This window comes from Dermacentor silvarum, chromosome 10 (genome assembly GCF_013339745.2).
Source record: "Dermacentor silvarum isolate Dsil-2018 chromosome 10, BIME_Dsil_1.4, whole genome shotgun sequence".
NCBI lineage: Eukaryota > Metazoa > Arthropoda > Arachnida > Ixodida > Ixodidae > Dermacentor > Dermacentor silvarum.
This window is the reverse complement of record NC_051163.1, coordinates 154,216,448-154,241,061: the sequence shown is the minus strand read 5'-3', so window position 1 is coordinate 154,241,061 and position 24,614 is coordinate 154,216,448. Positions and strand designations below refer to the sequence as shown.

The 24,614-nt window shown below is 46.6% G+C and overlaps 1 protein-coding gene across 1 annotated transcript; it reads left to right on the top strand.

The window, feature by feature from the left end:
- The first annotated feature begins 294 nt into the window (after positions 1 to 294).
- LOC119431097 (uncharacterized) lies at positions 295 to 22,727 on the top strand. Its single transcript, XM_037698575.2, has 7 exons — positions 295 to 431; positions 1,811 to 2,069; positions 8,853 to 8,922; positions 12,357 to 12,490; positions 15,642 to 15,704; positions 18,707 to 18,904; positions 22,590 to 22,727. Exons 1-6 carry the CDS (start codon positions 429 to 431, stop codon positions 18,868 to 18,870), a joined length of 693 nt encoding a protein of 230 aa, XP_037554503.2. The 5' UTR covers positions 295 to 428; the 3' UTR covers positions 18,871 to 18,904; positions 22,590 to 22,727.
- Positions 22,728 to 24,614: the final 1,887 nt, after the last annotated feature.

The following is a 24,614-nucleotide window of genomic DNA, read 5'->3' as shown; positions in this document are numbered from 1 at the left end:
TCGGCCTGTCTCATGTGACCTTCTTTCAAATGACAGTGAGTCACGTGCCAAACTTCTTCTTCGTCCAGTGTGGCTCTAAGCCAACAAATTGACGCTTGCTGCCTGTCATTCAGTGTTGGCCGAAGACATTTAGCCAGAAACTTCGTACTCAATACTGAAAAAAAAAATTTTCTGGTATGTTGCGCAACACTCGCAAATAAAGAGGCAATTAATCCTGTGGACACTAGCCCCAGCGTCTCCTCCAACAGTTTCTTGTACGAATCTTTATGGTCTGAAGAGAGAGGACAAAGACGAAGCACGTTCGGCGCGCAGCGCACGCGCTACCGGGAGCACATCGTCTCGGGCTCGCCGCCGATGACGACGAAGCCCAGCGCGCGGTGCAAGGCGTGGTCCAGGGGCTGAGCTGGCCGGCAGCTCGCGGCGTTCCGATGGTGAGTGACCTTCCATTCGACAGCCGCGACTAGCAAATTCCTACCTTTGCTCGAAGCTCAAAACGCTTTCGGAAGGGTCGCCGCAAGTCGCTGGTTCCCCTCCGACGCCGAGCGAGGGCTCGCAGGTCTGCCCGCTGCCCGATTGTGACGCACGGCCTCTCGGACTGCCTCGTCGGCGATCGCTGACATGGTCCAATTTTAGCGCGTTCGGAACGCACGCGCAACTGCACTGCGAGGCCTTTTTCTAGCGCTTAGCGCAGAAACTTGGTACAGGACGAACAGAAGTCGAGATGCACGGCGCTTATGTGTGTCTCCACTTCTGTCCCTCTTGTCTCGCGTTTCTACGATAAGCGCTAGAAAGGCTGTCGTACGGACAAGGCAGAAACTCCAGCCGGGCCCTCCGAGAGCAATGATGACAGTTTTCTCGCCGCTTTCCCGCTGTATACTTGGGCTCAAGGCAACATTGAGAGGAAAACCTAAGAGAATGCCATTGGTGGACTCTTTCAGGGAATTTCTGAAGGAAGTTGAGGGTATACTAGAGTTGCGATCTGGGTCAGTTGGAACATACTCTCGAGGATTTAAAGCAGTCAAAAGACGGACGGCAGAGGCGTGGCACACACACTTGTGTGGGCCACGTCTCTTCTCTGTCCTTCGTCTTTTGACTGGTTTAAATTCTCAAGAAGTTTAGGGGTCCTTCTCGTCAACCTCACACCTATTGTGGACTTTTTTTTCATTCTCACGTACTTCCCTGCCTTTTGATCGCGAAATCTGATAGGCTTTGTCGTGACAGACAACACGCTTCTTACCAAACTGCCCTCCAGTCCGCAAAGGGCAACTAGTATACCCGGACGCCTTTCGGCAGCGGTGGCGTAGCGCAAGTCGACGTGAAATCGGTATCGGTCGCAAGCCTCAGCCTCAACTGTGAACTTTCTTTTCCCAGAAGGTCGTATGCATTTCCTTTGTATAGCTTCGTTCTACCCGGACGGCAATGTTTCCCTTTCATAGCAGAAAACTTAAGGCTCATTGTAAAATATTTTACACCCTTGAGAGTGAAAGTGTAAATGTGTCTATAACTCACACACTTACGTGTCTATAACACAAATGTGTCTGTAACTCACACCCTTGCAGCCTTCGGGTGTAAAGGTGTAAGTTATAAACACGTTTACATCCTTTTTCACTCTTAAGGTGTAAGAGTGTGAGTTAGACACGTTTACACTCTTTTTACTCTTAAAGATGTTCGGGTGTAAGGGTGCGAGTTAAACACATTTACGCCCTTTTTCGCTCTTAAGGGTGTACTTTACTTTACAGTGCTTTCGTCTGTTGCGGATAGATCTCACGGTCTATGCTATATAAGCCTCGTACCGGCCGTTGCTGCGCAGGCGGTGGCCATGCAGTACGGCCAGCAGGATGCGTACGCGCAGCAAGCGCCCCTCTACGGTGGCGGCATGTACTCGCCCGGCGGCACCTACGCGCCCCAGCAGGCGCAGTACGTGGACCCGGCGTACGCGACGCCTCAGCAGCCGCAGCCCGCCATGTACGGACCTCAGCAGCAGTACGGACCACCACAGCAGCAGGCCTACGCCACAGATCCGTACGGCCAGCCGGTCATGGCCGTTCCATCCAGCGCGGCCGTGTCACGTGAGTGCGCGGATGAGATCGATCCACTGTATACTCTGCAGACGACAGCTTGCGTAGACTCTCCCAAAAAAGAAAGAAACGTTTGCGCCCCCTAGGAGTTTTTAGCGTGTCAACAAGACAATAATCACCATCTGTCATGCGCGGGTTTCCTTCACTCTAAAAAGAAAGTTTAGTGGCGATCTAGCGGTAAATGCGGGAGAAATGCTTTAGTATTAATGCGTCACGCCTCTTTGAGGTCCCGGATCCAAGATTTAAAACTATGCACCAAACTGAATTGAATTCTGGGGATTTACGTGCCAAAAACCATGCACGATCTGATTATGAGGCACGCCGTAGAGGGGCACTCCGTAATAGTTTTTTACCATCGGCAGGGATCTTTAAGGTGCCTGAAATGCATGGGACAAGGGGGCGGGGGGGGGGGGGGGGTGAATTTCACCTCCATCAAAATGCGGCCGGGAATTCGATCCCGCAACCTCGTGCTCAGCAGCGCATCACCATAGCCGCTAAGCCACCTCAGCGGATGTTCACTAAACTGCAAAGGGTTGGCTGTCCAGGAGCTCACTCGACAGAAGTCCTGCCTCGTGAGTGAAGTGCAAATGACGTGGTCCGAAGCAGACCACCATCAGTGACACCAGTGGTGCACTGTCGGGGGGGTTCGGGGGTTGTAACCTCCCCCCCCCCCCCCCCCCCTGAGACCGAATTAACCCACCCTTTTGTATAACCCCTTTTCGTTCCTTGCGCCTTTGAATACTGCAACTAAGATGTAAGAGGCGTAATCGTCTGCGAGTACGCAAAAAGCGCGCATTTTTTGACAATTTCCCGTGAAGATGTTGAAATTAGTGCTGCTTAGATAGTATTGGCAACTGCCAACCCCCCCCCCCGGCAGAGATCCTGGGTGCGCTACTGAGTGACACTAATATACAGGGTGTTCATTTTAAAGCTTTACGGCAGTTTTAGAGATATCGCGTGTGGCAGGTAGCATAATTGTTATCGTTGAGCTGGGTTATTTGATGAGGGCGGACATTAGTAGCACGAGAAATCGAAACACACGTTCAAGTAATTAACAAAAATTCACTAATTAACTTCTTAGTTTATTGCTTTACGGCACACATTGCAATTTACGAATTGTAGTGCCTGGTGCGTTTGTCAGGCGATTTGTATCCACTTGGAATGAATTTCCAGAATGACACCAGTTTGTAGATATCAACCTTCAAACTCGCTGTAAAAATGCACTGTTGTTCCATTTATTTTTTTTATTTTTTTTTTACCAAAATGCTGTTTTATACATTGAAGCGCAAAAGTAACTGGAACGCTCATGTATTTCGTCCCACACGCTGGGAAATAATATCTGGAAACTGGTGTCATCCTGGAAATTCATTTAGAGTGGATGCGTCTTGCAAGCTCACCGGCCACAATTCGTAAATCGCAATGTGTTGTAAAGTAATTAACTAAGAAGTTCATTACTGAATTTCTGTTAATTAGTTGAATATGTGTTTTGATTTCTCGTGCTACTTATGTCCGCCTCTTCGAATAACCCAACTCGACGATAAGAATTATGCTACCTGCCACAGGCGATTTCTAAACATTCCGTATAAAGCTTAAAAATGAACACCCGGTATATAAACATGCATGCCTCTACCACGTGACCGACTTCTCACACTTAAGCACCAAACATTTTTTTTTTTCATTCTGACACCCCTAATGCTAACGCATTAAAAAAAAAATCGGAGCCCTTCTCCTGTCGAGAAAATGGGGGCAAGCGAAGCTTGTGGCAAGACGACACTGTCGCAGGCGTTCTGCTTCGTTTGCCCTAAACTCAGGGTCAGCTGCTTTTCGCTGATGTTTGGCCTGGGCTTCGCAAGCCCTCACGCGAGAATCGGACGACAAGCTTCACTCTACTCCCATTTTCGCGACAGGGGAATTGGGCTGCTGATTTTTCTCATTGGGTCCCACGTGTGCCAAGGGTAGTTCAAGGGCGCGTTACAGGTCCCCGAGCCCACATGAGTATGTGCTCTATTGAGCTGGGACCCTTTCTGCAGTATCACCAAGATCGGCCTACTTTTCAGTTTGACACCACCACCACCGCCGCCGACGACACTTGTGAGCCTATAAAGCTTCGCTTAAAAAGTTACAACCCTTGGGGTGTATCTTGTCCGAAAACAAGCAATCGTCACCTGTCATTGCTTGCCTTCCCTGTCTCCTGAACTCGGCGCTCGCTGATTTCCCACCAATCACGCTGTGTCACGCAAATATCCCCATGCCGTTCGTGGCCTAAGAGTATACCGGGCTCACAGCGTTACAGAAAGGAAAGGCAGGTAAAATACATGCCGAGTGCTGTCTGGGCAAAGATGAGTCCCAAGGGGTGCAAACTTTCCTTGAGACTGTTTATTTTTAAAGTCGCGCGCCCAGTGCGTTCGGTTCACCAACGGCATCTGCGCATCCGCGCGACGTAGTGTTCTTGACATGAAACATGGTCAAACTGTAGCAGATACAAAAAACGAAGGACACGGGTAGTTACGAACAAGCGCTGACTAGCCAACTCACTATATGTCTAGAAAAAAGATTATACATGTATAGCCCGGCCAGCTGCAATGAGCTTGTGCAGAACATTCACAGAAGCAGGAACAAAAGCAGGTCACACGTTATTCAAGAAGGCTGCCCCTCGAAGAGACAGGACGTATGTCTAGTGAGCGTCTGAACAACACTTTGCAATTTGGTGAACGCGGTTTAAATCATGGATCCGGAACCTCAAAGAGGAGCGACATGATGCTAACGCCTTTCTCTCACGCACATATCTGCGCGCTTCCCGATGTGGAAGGCATCAGTTATTCCGCGTGTTAGATTATTGTTATGTGCGAACAGAACCGGGGGTGTAATCACAGAAAACTACAGCGCTACAATTTTACCATGAATAATTATTAAATCGCCCAGCTTTCTGTTCTTCTGCTTGACATGAGAGTTTCGACTGCTTGTTGTTTGAGGACAAGCGAATCCCCCATAAAGCGTACATTTTCCCCATTGAATGTGTGGGATTTAATTTGGGGCTTTCGATGGCGGCGATGCGTCCGTTTGTGACCGTGTGATTATGGCTGCTTACGAAGCCTCAGCATTGACACAGGCAACAGTTTTGTTATTACAGTTATCATACTTTTGGAGAGTGATCGACAGCGACTTAGAGCCGAGTCGAGAGGCGACAGTGACTCGAAGTATTTGCCGGCGTGGCTAATGAGCTGCACTGACGTTAATTGGTCTCGCGGCGGGCTGCGTTCCGCGAGAAATATATAGCACCGAGGTCCATTCGTGGCGCAGCAGGAAAACGTTGCTACTTTCCAAATCTTGCAAGCGGATTGTCGCTGGCTGCATGCCGCACGATTTTCTCCCTAGCTTAGCTTGCGTTCACACTAGCGACAAAACGCCCGCGACTTAACGGTCGGCAGCAGAATGAACGCGCCGCGATATCTGCATAGCTGCATCGTTCTTCTGCCGTGCGACGGATCCCTCTGGTATAGCTTGAACTTTTGCGGATTGCCACATGCCGCGAAACGGCGAGACCAAGGACCAATGGAAAACTGTGCATTTCACCACGTGGACAAGCGACCCGCGGAACTGTCACGCCCCATCGGCTTAGCTTGGAATTAGCGCCGATTACCGTCCCAAGAAAGTGGGAAGTGTGAAAGTAGTTACGTGACTACTGCGGTGGAAATGGCCGAACGAGCATGCCCGAGAGTGGGACCATGCCCTCGGCTTGTCTTACCAGTGCGTGTTCTTGCTGGTATACAGGGTGTCCCAACTAACATGCACCAAGATTTTTAAAAAATATTCAAATGTCCCATAGCTGCACACAGCCAAGGTAACGTTGTTTTCCGTACTGCTTGGAGATACTCAGATTGTTTTTTTTTTTGCATTCCGCTGAATTACGTAATTATAGTCTTAATTAATGAATCAATCAGTCGCGCGGTAATTTTGCATGTACTCGCGGGCTTCTTTCACGCTCGCAAAAAAACTTTTATGTAGCACGTATTGAGCAACAGAAAGCTGTATCGGGAGTTTTTCATGTTGCAAGTAATGTCGCAAGAACGCATGAAGCCTCAAGCGCGACGCTTATGGTATATTCGGCTGTATCGCTCCATGCCGGTCTTCAACGATGCGGAGCGCTCTCGATATTGGATCAAGGGAAGGTCTGCCCCAGCCGAATGTGCTTGGCGCTCCCAGAACAATCGCTCGCGGCAGCCATGTGATTGACTTTCTATCGGATCTCGGTCGCGCTCCCAGCTCGAAGGTGAGAGCGCCTCCGAGAGCTCTGAACGGCGCTCCGAATGAACCAGGCGAATGTGTTCCGAGCGATCGATTTCGACTTGCTGCACGTAAACTGCACCGCGAGAGCGCTCTAGAGCGCTCGAAAGTGACCAGTCAAATTTACCGTTGCACAAATCCATGTACTAACCATCATTTCCATGTATATATGTTAACGATTACAGCGCAAGAGGTTCCTCTAGTAATTTTTGCACCGCGACATGCGTTTCCCCCTTAACAGAAGAAACGATTTCCCGCTTATTTCTACTTTAACTCCTCCTTTGAAAACAAGAAATGCCTGAATTTTAAGGTTCGAATCGTTCAATATAAAACTTGACACTGTTGCATGCCTGGTCTGTTAAAAAAATTCGACTTGCTTTTGTGTTTGTGGCAATGAGTACATGATGTCCATAACATGGCGACTATGACCTTTACTGGTCGCTTTCGGCGTCTGCAGAGGGGCAAAGCATGTCTTTCGAGATTAATATGCATCAATCGCTGGGGGCTGTAATGCGGACAGCAGGAAGGGTGCAGCGAAATGCAAATTCGCATTTTCTTTCTTGCCAAACCAGGGAAGTAAGTTTCAAGTGTTATATTGAACGATCCGTACCATAAAATGCGATCTTGTTGAGGAATTTGAGCTAAAACCAAAGCTGCGGTATGCACAAGATCTTTTATAGGGGGAAAACATAAATGTAGCTGAGTCATGGTTCAAAGTGCTGCTTCGTAGCGTAACATATAGGAAGCTTAACGGCAAAGTGACACAAACAAAGCACGTCGCCTTGCCTGTTGTCGCGTTGTCGTTAACATAGTCTTTGTTACGCTATACGAAGCAGCGCTTTCAATCATCATCATCATCAGCCGATAGTTATGTCCACTGCAGGACGTAGGCCTCACCCTGCGTTCTCCAATTACCCCCGTCTTGCGCTAGCTGATTCCAACTTGCGCCTGCAAATTTCCTAATTTCGTCATCCCACCTAATTCTCTGCCGTCCTCCAGTGCTCGTCCCTTCTCTTCGCACCCATTCTGTAACTGTAATGGTCCACCGGTTAACCACCCTAGCATTACATGGCCTGCCCAGCTCCATTTCTTCCGCTTAATGTCAACTAGAATATCTGCTATCCCCCTTTGTTCTCTGATCCACACCGCTCTCTTCCTGTCTCTTAACGTTAGGCCTAAAATTTTTCGTTCCATCATTCCTTGTGCGGTCCTTAACTTGTTCTCGAGCTTCTTTGCTAACCACCGAGTTTCTGCCCGATATGTTAGTACCGGTAGAATGCAATGATTGTACACTTTTCTTTTCAACGACAGTGGTAAGCTCCCTGTCAAGATTTGGCAATGCCTGCCGTATGCACTCCACCCCATTTTTATTCTGTAAATGTTCTTCTCGTGATATGGGTCCGCTGTGGGTAATTGACCTAGATAAACGTACTCCTGTACAGACTCTAGAGGCTGACTGGCTATCTTGAATTCTTAGTTTCCTTGCCAGGCTGTTGATCTTTATCTTTGTCTTCTGCATATTAATCTTCAACCCCACTCTTACACTTTCTCGGGTAAGGTCCTCAATCATTTGTTGTAATTCGTCCCTGTTGTTGCTGAACAGGACAATGTCATCTGCAGACCAAACGTTGCTGAGATATTCACCGTTGATCCTCACTCCTAAGCCTTCCCAGTCTAAGAGCTTGAATACTTCTAAACCTGCACTGAATAGCATTGTAGAGATTGTCTCCTTTGCCTGGCCCCTTTCTTGATCGGTAACTTTCTACTTATCTTGTGGAGAACCAATGTAGCCATGGAATATCTGTAGATATTTGCCAAGATATTCACGTATGCCTCCTGTACTTCTTGATTACGCAATCCCTCTATGACTGCTGGTATCTCTACTGAATCAAATTCCTTTTCATAATCTATGAAAGCCATACACAGAGGTTGATTGTACTCCACAGATTTCTTGATTACCTGATTGATGACATGGATATGATCCATCGTTCAAACATGTTCCGCCAAATTGCCTACGTCGCCGCACTACTCTAAAAACGCAGGTTAGGAAAGTGTACGTATGGGTTTAGGGAACAGTGCCATACAGGCTCGGTCATTGCACCGCATAAACGCCCCACTACTTTCCGGCTGCGTGCTTCCACATGGCTTTTTTTCTTCTCTGCTATGTCATTACAAATAGAACTATTCGAAACGCCCTCGACAAAAAGTAAGGTCTGGTACCACCTGGTGGTCATAATTTCACAGCGACTGGTGGCAAAGACCTTTATAGGAAAGCTTTTGCAGCAACATTACCGCTTAAGTTTGCCGCCACAGATAACTTCCAGGTCTGAGTCTGCTATCTAATCCGTGTCTTTCCCGCCAGGAGCGGGCTCGGCTAGTGATGCTTATATACAGGAACACAAGTGGCCTGGATCTGTAACGTTGCTAGGATGGCAATGGTGACGGCGACCTTGTCAACGCTTTACCAATGCTGTCTCCTGTCTGTTGCAGCCATGTCGTACGATCCGGGGTACGTTAACTACATGTACGGAATGCAGACGCCTCGGAGTACCAGACGACAGTGAGTTGATTCATGGATTTTTTTCAACACACATGCATGCAAGCCTTCTATCTATCTATCTATCTATCTATCTATCTATCTATCTATCTATCTATCTATCTATCTATCTATCTATCTATCTATCTATCTATCTATTCGTCTAGTCTATCTAGTCTATCTATCTATCTAGTCTAGTCTATCTATCTAGTCTAGTCTAGTCTGTCTGTCTGTCTGTCTGTCTGTCTGTCTGTCTGTCTGTCTGTGCTGTGCTGTGCTGTGCTGCGCTGTACTGTACTGTACTGTACTGTTTTGTACTGTACTGTTTTGTACTGTACTGTTTTGTACTGTTTTGTACTGTACTGTTTTGTACTTTACTCTACTGTTCTGTTCTGTCGCACGCACACATAGAATGAATAGGGTTTTGGACGTTTAACTATCACGCGGACAAAGTAAGCAAGTGCAAATGTGGATATGAGAAAAATGTGAGGAGGAGGAAAAAGCGCGTGAGCTCTTGCTGGGAGGCCTCATTCCGCGCTCCTATCACGCAAGAAGGCAGTATTTACCATTTATTGTATCTGCATCTTTAATACAACGGCATTAATACGGGTGACCCCTTTCTAGACGAACTTTTGTAGACAAACAAAGTTGCAGTTTCGCCCAAAGGACGAAGCAACAATAGCGACACCAAATTACTAGACAGCTATACGAAGTAAGGATGGTAGTCTTATCGGCCGTGCAAGCTTGTAAACATAGGCATAGTAACTAAATTAACAAGCATGGTGTCACGCGCGCACAAGCAAACATGGACACATCTCGCTCGATGACCGCGGAAACTCGCTGTCAAAACGCTGGAGTGAGGAAGCGCGGCTTCAGCAGCGAGCAAATCGACCTTCGTGCTACCTCCCGCTTCAACGCGAACTACGCGGCGAAAACACAGAGCACACGAAGCTATCAGTAGTGATCGCTCCACGCCATACGCAACAGCCGCCATAGTAAAACGCCCCCCACGACCGTTACGCATAATTACACGGAAGTGCGACGTGTAATCATTCTGGACCTGGTTTCCAAGCATGGAGTAGTCCCAACTGTAAGTTTTGCAGTCTGAATTTAGCCGCCGTTAAAGATGCAGGTGAACCTGGAAACGGAACAACGCAGTGGCGCATAGTTTCGGAATCGTGCTCGTTTGACTCTGTTATTATAGTACGTGGGTAAAGTTGTCATCTGTTCATGTTTCATGAATCAAGAACCGCGTTTGTGTGCCCAACTACAGAGATGAAGGCGCAACATCGTGCAGTATAGGTTAGCGCGTTTCTCTAATTTCCTGTAATCTCGCGGTACTGGAAGCGCACACTACACGGCTGTTTTTCGCCACCTGTGCTGAGACAACGGTCTGGTTGAAATTAGCGTCAATTTTCACGAAAACTGATGAAAACATTCCGATTTAGCCACTTTGATTCAGTTCTGCATGCATCCGAGCTTGTTTCCGGTACGAATGTGTCAAGAAATCGCTTCTGATGTACTTTTGAAAAGGATCAAAGGCAATTGACAATGGCAAGGTATACCCTGTCGGGTACCAAGTGACCGAGGAGGGGGACAGGACTGCAGATGGCAATATAGTTCAAAGAACAAGTAGCGTGCGATTTCGAGGGATGGGATTTTCTCTGAATGCATGCCCTAGCGTCAAGAAGGTCAATATTGCCCATGTCCGCGTGTTTGGTTTTAAAGTACAACGATGAAATGACAAACGCAGCCATAAAAAAAATTATTCGTCTGTCACCCGATGTAACGTGTCATGAAAGGCTATGAAACCATGCAGCTTCTGAAAACCATACAGCCGCCAATTGCACCAGCGTATACGATTATTAAATAAGGGCGCAGTATTTGATACGCCTCATGCATCTCCATATCGCATTCAGTGTACACAGGCTTGAGCAAAAAGCAAAAGGGCCCAACTGATGGGCTGGTTGATACGGCATGTGCAGGCAATATGACCAGTCATGACAAGTTTGCCAACGCACATTGCGCGCCTTACGGCTGCAATTAAGCCTTGGTTCAGTGACCCACACGTGCTGGCCAGGAACGTTGATCAGATGACTGGTGAAATCGCGGAAGCCGTAGAAATTAGGAGTGACAGCTGCGTCAGTTGCCCGTCTATATATCCTTGTCAGAAACAAGAAATCCTGTTTCTTTCCCGATAGTGAAATGTGAAAGATGGACTGCTGGGTTGTCCTGTTTGTGCTCCCTTTCCTTTTGTGTTTTGCTGTGCGACGACGTATATACCGTATGACGCAGCTAACGTTAGGCAAGCTGCTAAAAAAAACAATTTTTAATAACACATTTTAACACCTACGTGGTTCGGTTGTCAGGGGTCTGACGAGCGAACACCGTAGGTTTTAAAATTGTCTTACACCGTGTTATCTAAATATATTTTCTTTCTTTTTTGAACAGCTTGGCTAACGCTAGCATGGGCCACCTATACGTATATAAATCACATGCAGCGAAACGCTAAGTTGTGAGTAGCGCCGTGTCCCCGTCCTTCAGTCACCTCGTGTTCCGTTTGCGCTAAATGCACACTGGGAAAAACGGACGTTAAGCAGACGCGAGTCAGAAAAAGCTACAGTATTACATGCTCTCACGTTTAATACGACATATTAGACAAGCCTTGATATACGCCATTAATATTATCTACAAAATATTATCAAGCATTGATATGTGCCATTGGGGCGTTCTTCCTTATTTATTTCGTAGCAATGGCACCTATACAGGGTGTCCAAACTATGATGCACCAAGATTTTTAAAAAAAGAGCAATTGCGCGTTACTCGAAAAAAACCTTGTGCATATTGTTTCCAGTACAGTGGAGTAGCCGCTAGTAATTGTTTCATTACTGAGATTTAATTAGGTAATTGTAATAATTGCTAACTCGAGTGTCAATGAGAAAATTGTAGAGCGACATGAAAAGCTCCCGATACGGCTTTCTGTTGCTCAATACGTGCTACATAAAAGTGTTTTTTTCCGAGCTTGAAACAAGCCTGCCAATACACGCAAAATTGCCGCTCGACTGGCCGCTCGGGCACTTTTCGTGTATCCGCGGGCTTCTTTCACGCTCGAAAAAACTTTTATGTACCACGTATTGAGCAACAGAAAGCCGTATCGGGAGCTTCTCATGTTGCTCTACAATTTTCTCATTGGCACTTCTCATCTAATTATAATATTTAAGAAGTCGATCAATTAAGACTAATTAGGCAGTTAAGCGGAATGCAAGAAAATAATCTGAGTATCTCCAAGCGACGGCAAACAACTTTACCTCGGTTCTGTCCAGCTACGTGGCATTTGCACATTTTAAAATCTTGGTGCATGGTAGTTGGGACAGCCCTGTATACGAAGAATCTTTAAGGGCGAGGTAGAGCACAGTCTATTATAGACTCTCGAAACCTCCTCCTCCGTTTTGTCGCAGAGTGATCCAATCCCCGTCGGGGCGCAAGGGCGTATTCAGCACTGACAGCATCCTCACCGTGCTCATCGTATGCGGCACGCTGTTCCTCGTACTGCTGGCCATGCTGCTCATCGTCACCGTCGTCGTGCCCAGGCGTGAGTGACGCTTAATTCGCGCATGCGCAGTGCCCTCTTGTGCTTTCAACATCACGTCACTGCATACCGGTGGCTGTGTCCTCCATGTGCGAGTGTAGCTCGCACGCACTTTACTTCCTCAGACGCCTGGTGACACAGCAGTACACACTTTACAGTCGGTTCTTATTCTCGTTAAAGAATTGAAGAATTATGGACCCATTAGATTGCTTTCAGTATTGTATAAAATATTCACCAAGATAATTCCCAATAGAATCAGGGCAACAGTTGACTTCAGCCAACCAAGACAACGGGCTGGCTTCAGGAAGGGATATTCTACGATGGATCATATCCATGTCATCAATCAGGTAATCGAGAAATCTGCGGTGTACAATCGACCTCTCCATATGGCTTTCACAGATTATGAAAAGGCATTTGATTCAGTAGAGATACCAGCAGTTTTAGAGGCATTGCGTAATCAAGGAGTACAGGAGGCATACGTGAATATCTTGGCAAATATCTACAAGGATTGCAGAACAGCTTTGGTTCTCTACAAGAAAGTTCAAAGATAACCTATCAAGAAAGGGGTCAGGCAAGGAGACACAATCTCTCCAATGCTATTCACTGCATGCTTAGAAGAACTACTCAAGCTCTTAGACTGGGAAGGCTTAGGAGTGAGGATCAACGGCGAATATCTCAGCAACCTTCGGTTTGCAGATGACATTGTCCTATTCAGCAACAATGGATACGAATTACAGCTAATGATTCAGGACCTTAATCGAGAAAGTGTAAGAATTTGGTTGAAGATGAATATGCAGAAGACAAATATAATGTTCAATGGCCTGGCAAGGGAACAAGAATTCAGGATCGACAGTCAGCCTCTAGAGTCTGTAAAGGAGTGCGTTTATCTAGGTCAATTACTCACAGGGGACCCTGATCACGAGAAAGAAATTTACAGAATAAAATTGGGTTGGAGTGGATACGGCAGTCATTGCCAAATCCCGACTGGGAGCTTACCACTGTCGTTGAAAAGAAAAGTGTACAATCATTGCATTCTACCGGTGCTAACATATGGGGCAGAAACTTGGAGGTTAACAAAGAAGCTCGAGAACAAGTTAAGGACCGCACAAAGAGCAATGGAACGAAAAATCTTAGGACTAACGTTAAGAGACAGGAAGAGAGCGGTGTGGATAAGAGAACAAGCGGGGATATATATATATATATATATATATATATATATATATATATATATATATATATAGTGCGACAAAAAAAGTGAGCAATAGAAAAAAAAGTGAGAAAGGTGGCGTCGGAGGTAGTTAGCTTGCTGAGGCTAGCTGAGTGACGTCATGTTCCCTCTTAGTTTTCTTCCTTCCTCCATGTGGAAACTCGAGGGGAAGGTCGTTTGCGAGTAAGAAAATGTACTCGGACTATATTATGCGCTTAATGTAAGCTGTGTTCTATTCTTCTTGGGTGCGCACATGAAAAGAGTAACAAAAAATAATAGCGAAAGTATGTGCTTTTCTTAGCTTTTCCTTGTCTACGCGACGTGGCGTCAAGTCGTACAGACGTCTTCCAGACGAGTTTCATTGCTTCGGCTCGAAGCTGTCTTCTCAAATCAACGTAGACTGTTGCCAATGCTGGCCAGAGTTTGAACACACCCTGTGTGCCAGTACTCCTCTAAAGCTGTGCCACCGAATCATTCTCGCCGTGCAGCTGGACGTGCTATCGGACATGTACACGATTTGCAAGGGCGCAGCGGTAGAGCGAAAATAGAGATTTCAACAGGGTCTCCCGAGCTTGGGGTCCGTATTATTAAACTTGATTATTTCATGAGAATCATGAATATCTCAGCAACCTTCGGTTTGCAGATGACATTGTCCTATTCAGCAACAATGGAGACGAATTACAGCAAATGATTCATAGCTGAGCCCTGCAAATTTTGTTAACTTTTACTGCACAAATTGGGACGTAATGTGATGAAATACTTTTGAATTTGACAATGACTCGCTCACGTGACAGCGTTGCAGTTGGAGCGCTAAGTTTGTGAAAATAAAATTGGGCTTTGGCGTCCTTCAATATATAGGTACAGTCAACTTTCGCGAATTAAATTCAGATAGTCTTAAAAGCGTTAAGTTAGGCGTAACGTTAAGACATGAAGAGAGCGGTGTGGATCACAGAGCAAACGGGGATAGCCGATACTCTAGTTGACAATAAGAGAAAAAAAAATGGAGCTGGGCAGGCCATGTAAGGCAGATAACCGGTGGACCATTAGAGTTACAGATACGTATGCAAGGAAGGGAAGCGCTGTCGAGGGCGGTAGAAAATTAGGTGGGGTGATAAAATTGGGAAATGTGCAGGCGCAACTTGGCAATCAGCAAGCGCAAGACAGGGGTAATGGGAGATCGCTGGAAGAGGCCTTCGTCTTGCAGCGGACATAAAAATAGGCTAATAATGATGATGATGATGAGGTTTAAAAGCATACTTAAATAGTAATAACAATAAAACACAATCACCCGACCAAACGCGGGCCATGACTAACGGCTTAAGAGACACTATCCGAAAATGTTAAGTCGAGCTATAGCTCGATAGATTATCCTTCGAAAAGTCTGTCACCGTTTTCTGTGTCCCAATACATCACTTTGTTGCGTAGAAAAATGTTGCCGAAGGTACTGCTGCGCTGCTCCTGATTTTGAACCTCCCGCGCCAAAAGAGGACTTAATGACATACCGTAGCTCCAAGGCACAATCACAATGAAGACACAGATACACACGTCTTCCTTGTGCCTTCTTTGTGATCGCGCCTTCGCGCTACAATATGTCGTTAAGTAAACACCAGCTATAGCCGAACAAGTCCTCCTGCAAGACGGAAGAGTTGACTTAATCTCCACGTGACCTCCGTCTACGCCGCTCTCTGCGAATCAAACAGTACCTACGTCACACGAGAGGTACCATAGCCCCCAACAGGTGGCGTCACTCCGATTTTCCATTCTCGCCCATTTTCCTCGCTTGCAAAAGCTCTGTTCTCGCTACGAACGACGAATTCGCCATCGCAGAAGCCTTAATCGTTCAATCTAGCTCGACTTAATATTTCCCTGTGGTGTCCTCTTTAAGATCGGCAGCTGCTAGACGATTCTTGTTTGATCACACGCAGCGTGTATATCTCTCGTTCGCAGTTACAAGGAAGAGCAGATCGGGTCACAAGAAGATACACGAATTAGCCTTGGAACACGAGAACGGTGAGTACCTCGCTGCGTTCAGAGCGCATGCGCAGCAGCCTTGCGGGCGCCATGATGATGGTAGGCCTACCCGCCTTCCGTTGCACTTAGTTTTCAAGTTTCAAGCATATTTCAATTTCAATGCACATTCATTCACATGGACATCTTCCGGGAACCAGTAACACTGTTTAACCCGTGCATTCAGAAATGCTTCTTTTACTTGAAGCCGATGTTTTGCTTGAGCTAAATGACGCCTGTCGTGAACGCTCCGAGGGAAACCCAATGTGTGTCTTGCTCGGCACGTTCACGCCAGGTGTCACTTAGATCAAGTCAAGCATGATCTTCAAGTCAAGATGCATTTCTGGAAACGGGAATAAGGGTCCCAAACCAAAATTGCTAATTGGGCATACAAAAATTGCGTGCAACATTGACAGAAATTAACAAGACGAACAGTTCTGTTATATTGTGGGGTTCCTAGGTTGATCCCGTACTTTTTTTTTTTTACAAGGGCAAAGAATGACGCGAACAAGAAAGCCCAGGTTGGTTCTCGAGCATTTTGTGCAGAGAACGCCGCACTTGTCGAATTCTGGTTTACAACTACACATTGTTATAATGCGCCACCAGGTGTCCCTGCAACACGCCGCGGACGCAGTAGTTATGTTCATGCAGGCCTTCATTTAGACGTATTATCACGCAAACGTGCGCGCTAAAGATATTTGGTCATTGAATACCATCTATAGCTCGATATCTCACATTGTTAAACGGACACGAAAGAGAAAAATAAGCGCACTGGTAAATTACGCGTCTGCGATACCAAAAAGCCACTCTTAACATGAAAGGAGGCTTAGTACGGAAGAAGACGCAGAAGCGCGTCTTCTATAGGGTGGCAACGCGTCCTTGAGGTTCCCGCGCCAGTTCTCCATGACGTCACAAATTTTGACAGCGTCTGATTGAGCCGAGATAATACTACGTGTCTGTAAAATGGGCTATACATTGTATTTTGAAGCATCCAAATAATGCACTTTGCCAGTTCCAGAAACTTAACTGTGTCCGATACAAGAAAATATTTCGAAATACACGGCGTCACTTGACGTGGCGCCGCTGAGGTTCCGGTACGAAATAAAAAAAAAAAAAAAGCTCAACCTTCATTTCTTTTTCTCGAAGTAATCAACATCTTACCGAGAAATAACAATGATTGAGTTTTGAATGAATGCTTTATCAGTCTAAACCAGCTTGCTGTCCCCCTGAAGTGTTCCTTTAAACAAAATGTCACTCGGAGGCAACAAATTTTGTACAAACAAAACGGAATTCCTGAGCCAGCTTTTGTAGGTACACTTCGTGCAGCAGGCTTTTGGACCAACAAAAAAAAAAGACCAATTAAGGTATGTCCGTATCGTAAAACACGTGAAGCCATTAACGCAGCATACCAAACGAGCGATCTGCTCGAAATTCTGTAGAAGTTAACACGTGCAGCATTGACCGTCTCTCTTGGCCGTTTTAAAGCGAAGATTTCTAGCGAACCATACCGGACATTGCTGACCACGTGGTTGCTTCTGCTGTGTGCTGCTGTAGTCGAATACCACACACACTGAACAGCGCATTGACGTCCGCGCCAGGGCTCGCAGTCACTACGCTATAAAACACAGTGCAGAAGATCAACAGTTGTGCAGCATTTAATTACCCGCATTACGAAAGCTTATCTTCACACGGATTCCAAGATGTGCGTCGGATCTGCATTATTACTGTCATTTTTTTTTCTTTTTTTTCATTTACAAGTGTTTCAAGTATTTATTGATATGAAAAAAAAACCGGCAGAACTCATCTGACGGCCAATGTCGACGTTAATGCATTAGCATTAAAGCTGTGTGGCAACTCGCCATGGTATCCCCACCGAAATCCGTCATGTAGTGAGGTGCGTATGCAACTGGGCTCAATTCCCCCACTGGACACGTGGTGCCACCTAAGCGGTGCTGTCATGAAGTACGCGCGTGGCGCATGCTTATATATATATTCACACTTAAGCTACGCAATATACATGACGCGGGTTCGATTCCGCCCAGCACCGCAGAAATTTCCAAGCATTTTTGCTGTCATTGAAGAGGCCGGCACATGTCCACGTGACCAAGGTTGGCTTGAAAGAGTTTCATTGCAGAACGGCGCATATACTCAGTTGGACATACACAGTAACACTAGCTTAATTGCGTGAAAGAGCTCCATTGAAGAGCTCCATATACCCAGTGACACGTGACCAGTGACCCAATATGGGGTTAACGAAATGCATTGAAGAGCGTGCAGTACGTACGCAATGTCACATGACCCAAGTTGGCCGGACGGTTAGTGTTTTGAGCCCGGTTTTCTCCGCATAGCAGCCCGATGTTCCACCCATTGGACTACCCAGTGACCCAAGTCAGTGGGAAAACGGTTAGAGACAAAAAAACAGTCAGCCCCCGGAATGTACATGAAGTACCCAACGAATGTTAATCGCATTAATGCATAAAAGGTCTGGGAATTATTAATGCGGAAGCATTATATGGCCGATGAGGCAGAAAATCCGGCGTGGTTGTCCGCGTTGGCGTGACCACGATGTCCGAAAAGGCAACGAACCCTCGATCTTTGGTGGGAGTCAAACCCATGAACTTTGATGTTAAGTAAGGCGAAGTTAATTAAGGCACAGTGTATTAAGACAGAGTTGATGCACTCGAACCCACGACCTTTGGTGTTAATCAAAGCGAATTAATGCTCAGTGAATTAAGGTAGAGTTAATTAAGGCAGTCGAACGCACGACCTTTGTTGGGAGTCAACCCTCCGACCTTTGGTGTCAGTCAAACCTACGGCCTTGCGTTGTGGCATAATGTCTAAGCATCGCGCGGTTGTCCCAATGTTTTCGCATTCATCCACGTAGGAATAACTAAGTTCCCCTTGAATATTTTCTCGACGGGGAGAAACTCCGTTGTTTTTAGGCATGACAATTTGAACGAAATGAGGCCATGTATTCTGACTGACTGCCCTCACGGGGTTCGCAGTGGCCGATGCCGAGTTGCCTTTGGACGCACCCCAGATGAGCGGAGGCTCCAAGGCCGAGCAGACGGCGTCCAAGCTCAACTCTTCCGGTGCCAAGCACGGCGCTAAGCACGGACCCAAGGATCCGGAGATGGCCAGGCACGTCAAAAGCCGGACGAAGGGATAGCTTCCCAACGGGACGTGCGGCCGACGACTTCGAGGTAACGAGAACAATAACGACAAGAACCGATACAAAATATAGTAGTCGGCTGCTCGCAGTGAACACAGAAATGCACCGGACTGAAGGCTTCTTCCTGAACCACGCATCCGGTAGCATGTTTGATTTCTTGCGTTGGAGGACTTTATTGTTAAAGGGCTCATCAAGAGCCAAGACAAGCAGTTATGTGCGAGCCTTTCCGTTGCCGCGCTAACTGCGCGTATTCTTGTATTTTCCTCCACTCTACGCTCCCTTCTGGGCTGATGTAGAGGATGAGGAAGAAGCTTTGAAATAATGGAGCGGTGACACATGTCATCAAGCTCGTTCTTTAAAACTTTCTGTTGCATGTAAGTCTTCAAAAATCATATGAACATTAAGCTACAGGGTTCACTGTAAGGTCGCTTCGTTGCATGTTGTCCCTTCCGGAATTCCACCAATCTTCTATGCCGTCGTTTGTTCGTCTCGACGGCCCCAGCTTCATTTTTGCGACATAACGCCTCAGCCAAGCAATAGCAGGGTCAAAGTGAAAAAAAACGCAGTATCTAAAGTGTGGGAACCCGGTCACGTGGTAGACGTATATATATATATATATATATATATATATATATATATATATATATATATATATATATATATATACAACTGACCTTGCGCTGCTCTGAACCATAGTCAGTTGTACTTCGCTTTTTGAAGAGGCAACAAGTTTGTCGAGTGAGCTTCTGAACAGCATTTTGCAATGTGATGAACGTGGTTTCAATCATGGAGATCCGGGACCTCAACCTCAAAGAGGTGAGGCGTAATGCTAACGCATTTGTCGCTAAGTCGCCGCTTTTTTATCGTAAGTGTTGCGTTCGCAAAGCCACGAAGTGCGTTACAGCGGGAAAACTAATCAAATTGTCAAGTTATACGTGTCAAATACACGATTTAATTATAAGGCACGTCGGTAGTAGGCTACTACGGATTAATTTTGGCCCCCTTGGGTTCTTTACCGCGCACATAAATCGACGTACACGAACGTTTTCGCGTTTCGCCCCCACCGAAATGCGGCCGCCGCGGTAGTGATCGAACCTGCAACCTCGAGCTTACAGATGCGAAAGGCCATAGCCACTACAATCGCGGCGGGTTGAAGCGGAAACGACACGGACCGTATTATTGCAGCGATAGCTCAAATTCGAGTTAACATTAAAAACTCGATACTGGGTGCCCCCGCTGGTTGAACGCTCATACTTATCAGCTCCCCATAAACACTAGCGCTAGAGATTCCTGCGGTAACTTTTGTAGGAAACTGTATGGTTGACAAACCGGACTGCAAACGAAATACGGCAAACAGCGTAAGTACGGGACAAAACGTTCTTTCCGTACCGCGCCCATTGGGCATGGTTAGCCCTCTATCGATGGTTTGAAACGCCGCTTTCGAGACCTTCCGCCCCGCTCACGGCGATACTGCGCTATCGGACGTGAAGGAGGAGAACTATATTTTAGTTTTCTAAGCAGTTCGCTTTTTCCCCGCGAGGCGGTGATTTTTAAGGGAACAGAAGGCAGACGTGTCGTCTGTTCCCTTAATCTTTTGTCTCGTACTTGCGCCGTTTGAAGTATTGTGTTGTGCATGCCTGCGAATGATGTGGTATTTTGCGGGGCAGCAGGCGTGCACGCTATTATGATGCGCCAGACGCATGTGTTTGCAGAAGTAGCTTAGTTAATTGAGAGTGAGTAAAAGAAATTGGTGTGTACGGCCTAATAAAGTATAGAAGCAATAACTGTGTTACCGTTCTTGTAGAGTTTCTGTGGCCTTGAAGTATTTGAAAGTATTTTCATGTGGTACAAGGGGACTCGTCGCTCAATAAAAGCATGGGCGAAAAGAAATTTCGTGCTCGTAAGGAACATTAAAATAGTTTCCATTTGTCTAATCCCGGACACGTTATGAAAATGTGTGCCACAGGTTAAAAACTCATACCAGTGTTAGCATGCTGGCTGTGGTTTACTATTTCATAGGTAACTGGGGTTTAGTCTTGTGTGGCAAATTCTTAGGCGACGTGTAATTAACCTACAAAATCTTCCGCTGTAGCTACAACTGCGCCATTCTCGAAGAACAGTTTATTTTACAAAAAGAAAAAAAGAAGCTTGTTGTTGGAGCCACAGCTTCTCCCAGTGCAGCCTATAATTGACGCCAAGTGCACAGAAAGGTTCTGACGCAATCGATGTCAGTGTCAATGACTGGGAATTCCACGAAGTTATCGCCGGCGCATGCACTGTGGATTCGAACAAAACTGCGTTTATTTATTTTATTTTTTAATCTGAGTTAGGTTGACGCGTTCTACCGCAACTCTTTTGAGAGTTTTGTCACGCTACGGGAAACCAGCACATTCCAGGGGACTCTACGGCAGTTCGGGCGTGCAAATGTGTTGCCGCTGTCCGGTAGAGTGGCCACGAAAATAGCACCACATTTTAAAGGGTAACAGACGCGCGCCAGTGTCAACGTTTCCTTACGTCGAGCCAAGCTCTGTCCATATCCATGCGCGTTAAAACAAGCACATGCGCTCTAAGGTCCTAGCACGCCGGTGCTGAGTCAGGTCGGGAGCTGGTCACATGTTCTTCAAACGAAGCAGTTCAGTTACTGATGCGAAACCGCATCAAGTGCTACCGAAAATTGTTTTCTCCGCTCGCTAGGCTGTTACGGCGCTGATGTTGGCACGCGACCTTTTATTGCTGGTTTCCCCTACTCTATAGTCAAACGCCATTTATAACTAGGTGCTTGAGACCTACGAAATCATTCGTTATACCGTTGTAAAGGTCGCGCACCGTACCTCTCGCAGTAGACAAGGCTAGACACGTTCAACAAGAGAAAACCCCTGTTTAATATGAAAGTCTTAGTGAAATACGCAGCTCTTTTTGTACACATTTCGTCTGGGACAGTGTGCCACTTCAGGCGGCCTCATTCCACCTAGGTACCGACCCCACGTAATGCTGCAGATCTTCGAATGCAGCTATACCGACTTCCTTGTCGTCAAAACTTTATTCGTCCGTTGACAGGCTCTTTATCACTTTGCCTTCGTTGACATTCGTGTCCTTGCCGTCCTAGAAGGCGTTGCAGACGACGAGTCATCGGTCGTCAGTAAGGATGACATCATCACGTCGTCATCAACTGCGACGTATTCGTCTACCACGAAGCCCATGCACTGCTGAGTTAACAACAAGCAGTATTTAAGTTGGTCGATTCTCGAAGTAACACTCGCTGACATCGGCATGCTCGTTAAGTGCGTCGCTAGCGCCGCCGTTAGCGCAGAGCGCAGCTATGTGGAGTCTGCGGAGGGCAAAGATAAATTCCCTAGATAAAAAAAAAGAAAGCTTGTTTTATCTAGAGATCTTAGGCAGAGAATGTGGCGTTAGTCGTCAGCCGTCGGGGCGCCTAAGTTCATTCGTTGTGCAGGCAAATTGGTTGTATTATAGCATTTGTTGTACAGGTGGGGATTATGCCTGGAGGTAATCAATCCTTGGTTAACAGAGGTTATTTTGTTGTAGAGGCGTTTGACTGTTACCCTGAGAACCTTTCGTCTTCGTCTCAACGCCTTTGCACACGCTGTAGAAGCTGCGTGCGTTACTTTGCTGTGACATCAAACGCATCGTTATTATTTTGTTTTTCGATTTGCCCATCGTTCACTTTTCTTTCTCGTTCTTTCCCCTCACAACAGATGGCGCCGCATGACTCGGAAAGCCCTCGGAGTTCTCGTCGAGAACATGGAACGACGCTGATTCCGGCCAAAGAAAAAAAAAGACGAAGGAAAGATCGGCATTCCCCGCCAATCGAACGAAATCCAACATTCACCAAAATCTACATGTCTCTTTTTTTTTTCTCTTCCGCCTGGCACGTTGAACCCTCAACGCTTCACCCTTCAAAGTGCGGCGTGACAGCGCCGCAAACACCCAACCTCCACTAAGTGCTTTCATACGACACCGTCGATATCGATGGCCTGGCGTTCGGTTTCCTTCAGGGGTTACTACGCTTGGGAAAGGAGCCTGCGCTCTAAATTCCCGCCGAAACCCTCGTGAGCACAGCAAAAAAAAAAAAAAAGTGATGTTTGGGCCGCTCCCATGGCGGCCATTTCCCATTTGGCGCCCCAAATGCACCTATTGAGGCGGGGACGCCTTCGGGTTGGAGACAAACACCCCTTTCCAAGCGTTAAGGTCCCCTAATGGCTGAGCACCAGGCCGGGAGCACGCTTGTACCTATTTTTACCGGTAGCACTTGCGGCCCACTGCCGCGGCAGATGCTCTTCAACAAGGCCGTTTGTGGTTGGACAAGAGGCGCCCAGAGACGCACTCATGAAATCTATGTTGCGCACCCTTTCGGAATGTTAACCCCCACGAGAGCCGAGCACCAGGCCAGGGCACACCTCTACGCATTGGCAAAACCGGTGCGTTCCCGGCGGCACCGGGATTTGAATTCGGTACCTCCCACATCCGAGGCGGATGCTCTATGCGCTCACCGTTACGGTCAATGCTGGATGTGCGCGCCAAATTGCTTCAAATCGATGTAATCCAGTAATTTGATTTCATAGCTGCGTCAATTAGTACGGGAGCGCACCGGCTTTCGCGGCAATGCGTAGCCACTCTGGTCTGCACACGATCTGCCACGAGACGGCGGTATTGTACAAGCTCGCCACATCTGGATGGCACAGTGTTTGTTCCGCGATTTACTTCGCACCCAGGTTTTCATTTGTCTTTCCATCTTGCGGCTTTTTTTTTTTTTTTTTTGGTTACGAAAGGACTCCCCGTTCCAAGTTCAGAGTTTCAGAAAAAAAGGCGGTGTCGAAGTTAAATCAATTGGCGGTATGTTTTTACGCAGTGTAAGAAGTTTGTCGTATATACATGATCTTCGGAATACTCGAGAACCGCCGCACTATGGCGCCCGTTATCCTGCATGAGATATTTAATGAGTGACACAATAAGCACTTTTTCTTGCTAGATGCCCCTACGTGAGCGTCATCCGTATAGTTTTCCCCGCGCTGTAGTGTTCTATCGTCGTTTGTGTATAAGCCAACTTCACCGATGATTACCACTATCCCCTATAGTCACCACTTCACTATCAATGAATGCACCAAATAGGCATAATTTTATTCCAAGGCACTGCAGACTCAATTTATAAAAAAAGACATCTAGGTGGTGACGTGATCCTTTGTGCATGTTGTAATGAGTCGTAATAACTACAGAATAAATTGAACGTCGACCTTTCGTGCAGTCACACATGTCGCGCTTTGTTGTAATGCAAAAAAATTGAATCACCGACTCCAAGCGCACGCTCGAGTTAGAAAGGCCAACTGCAGCGAAATTTTTGACTTAGAAAAAAACGTAGTTTAAGATAATGTAGATACAGAAAAGCCTCCGTGCAAAACTTTACGTCTGGAATAGGAGTGGAAGCATCACGAAAAGCTCGAACCGTTTTGATACCGAAACTAAAAAAAAAAAAACAAGTCTGCCCTTTCCTATAGCCGGAAGTGGCTCATGACCTAAAACGCGTGGCTTCTCGGCATGGCCTCCGAGATTAGACAGCGCTGAAAAGAATCTCGGAAGCAACGTCCTGGGACTTACGCCACAGCCGCCGCAACTGAAGATTAGAGTAATATATTCCACTGAAGATTGCTTCAGTGGAATATGCTACTCTCCTATAACCAATTTAGTAATTCAAAATTTCGTTTCATTTGGTCTTTAATCATTGG

Excerpts from the sequence above, each read along its gene's own strand:
- LOC119431097 (XM_037698575.2), top strand. Across the intron at positions 2,070-8,852 it reads ATCCAGCGCGGCCGTGTCAC|CCATGTCGTACGATCCGGGG; the intron begins GTGAGTGCGCGG and ends TGTCTGTTGCAG. Across the intron at positions 15,705-18,706 it reads AGCCTTGGAACACGAGAACG|TGGCCGATGCCGAGTTGCCT; the intron begins GTGAGTACCTCG and ends CGGGGTTCGCAG.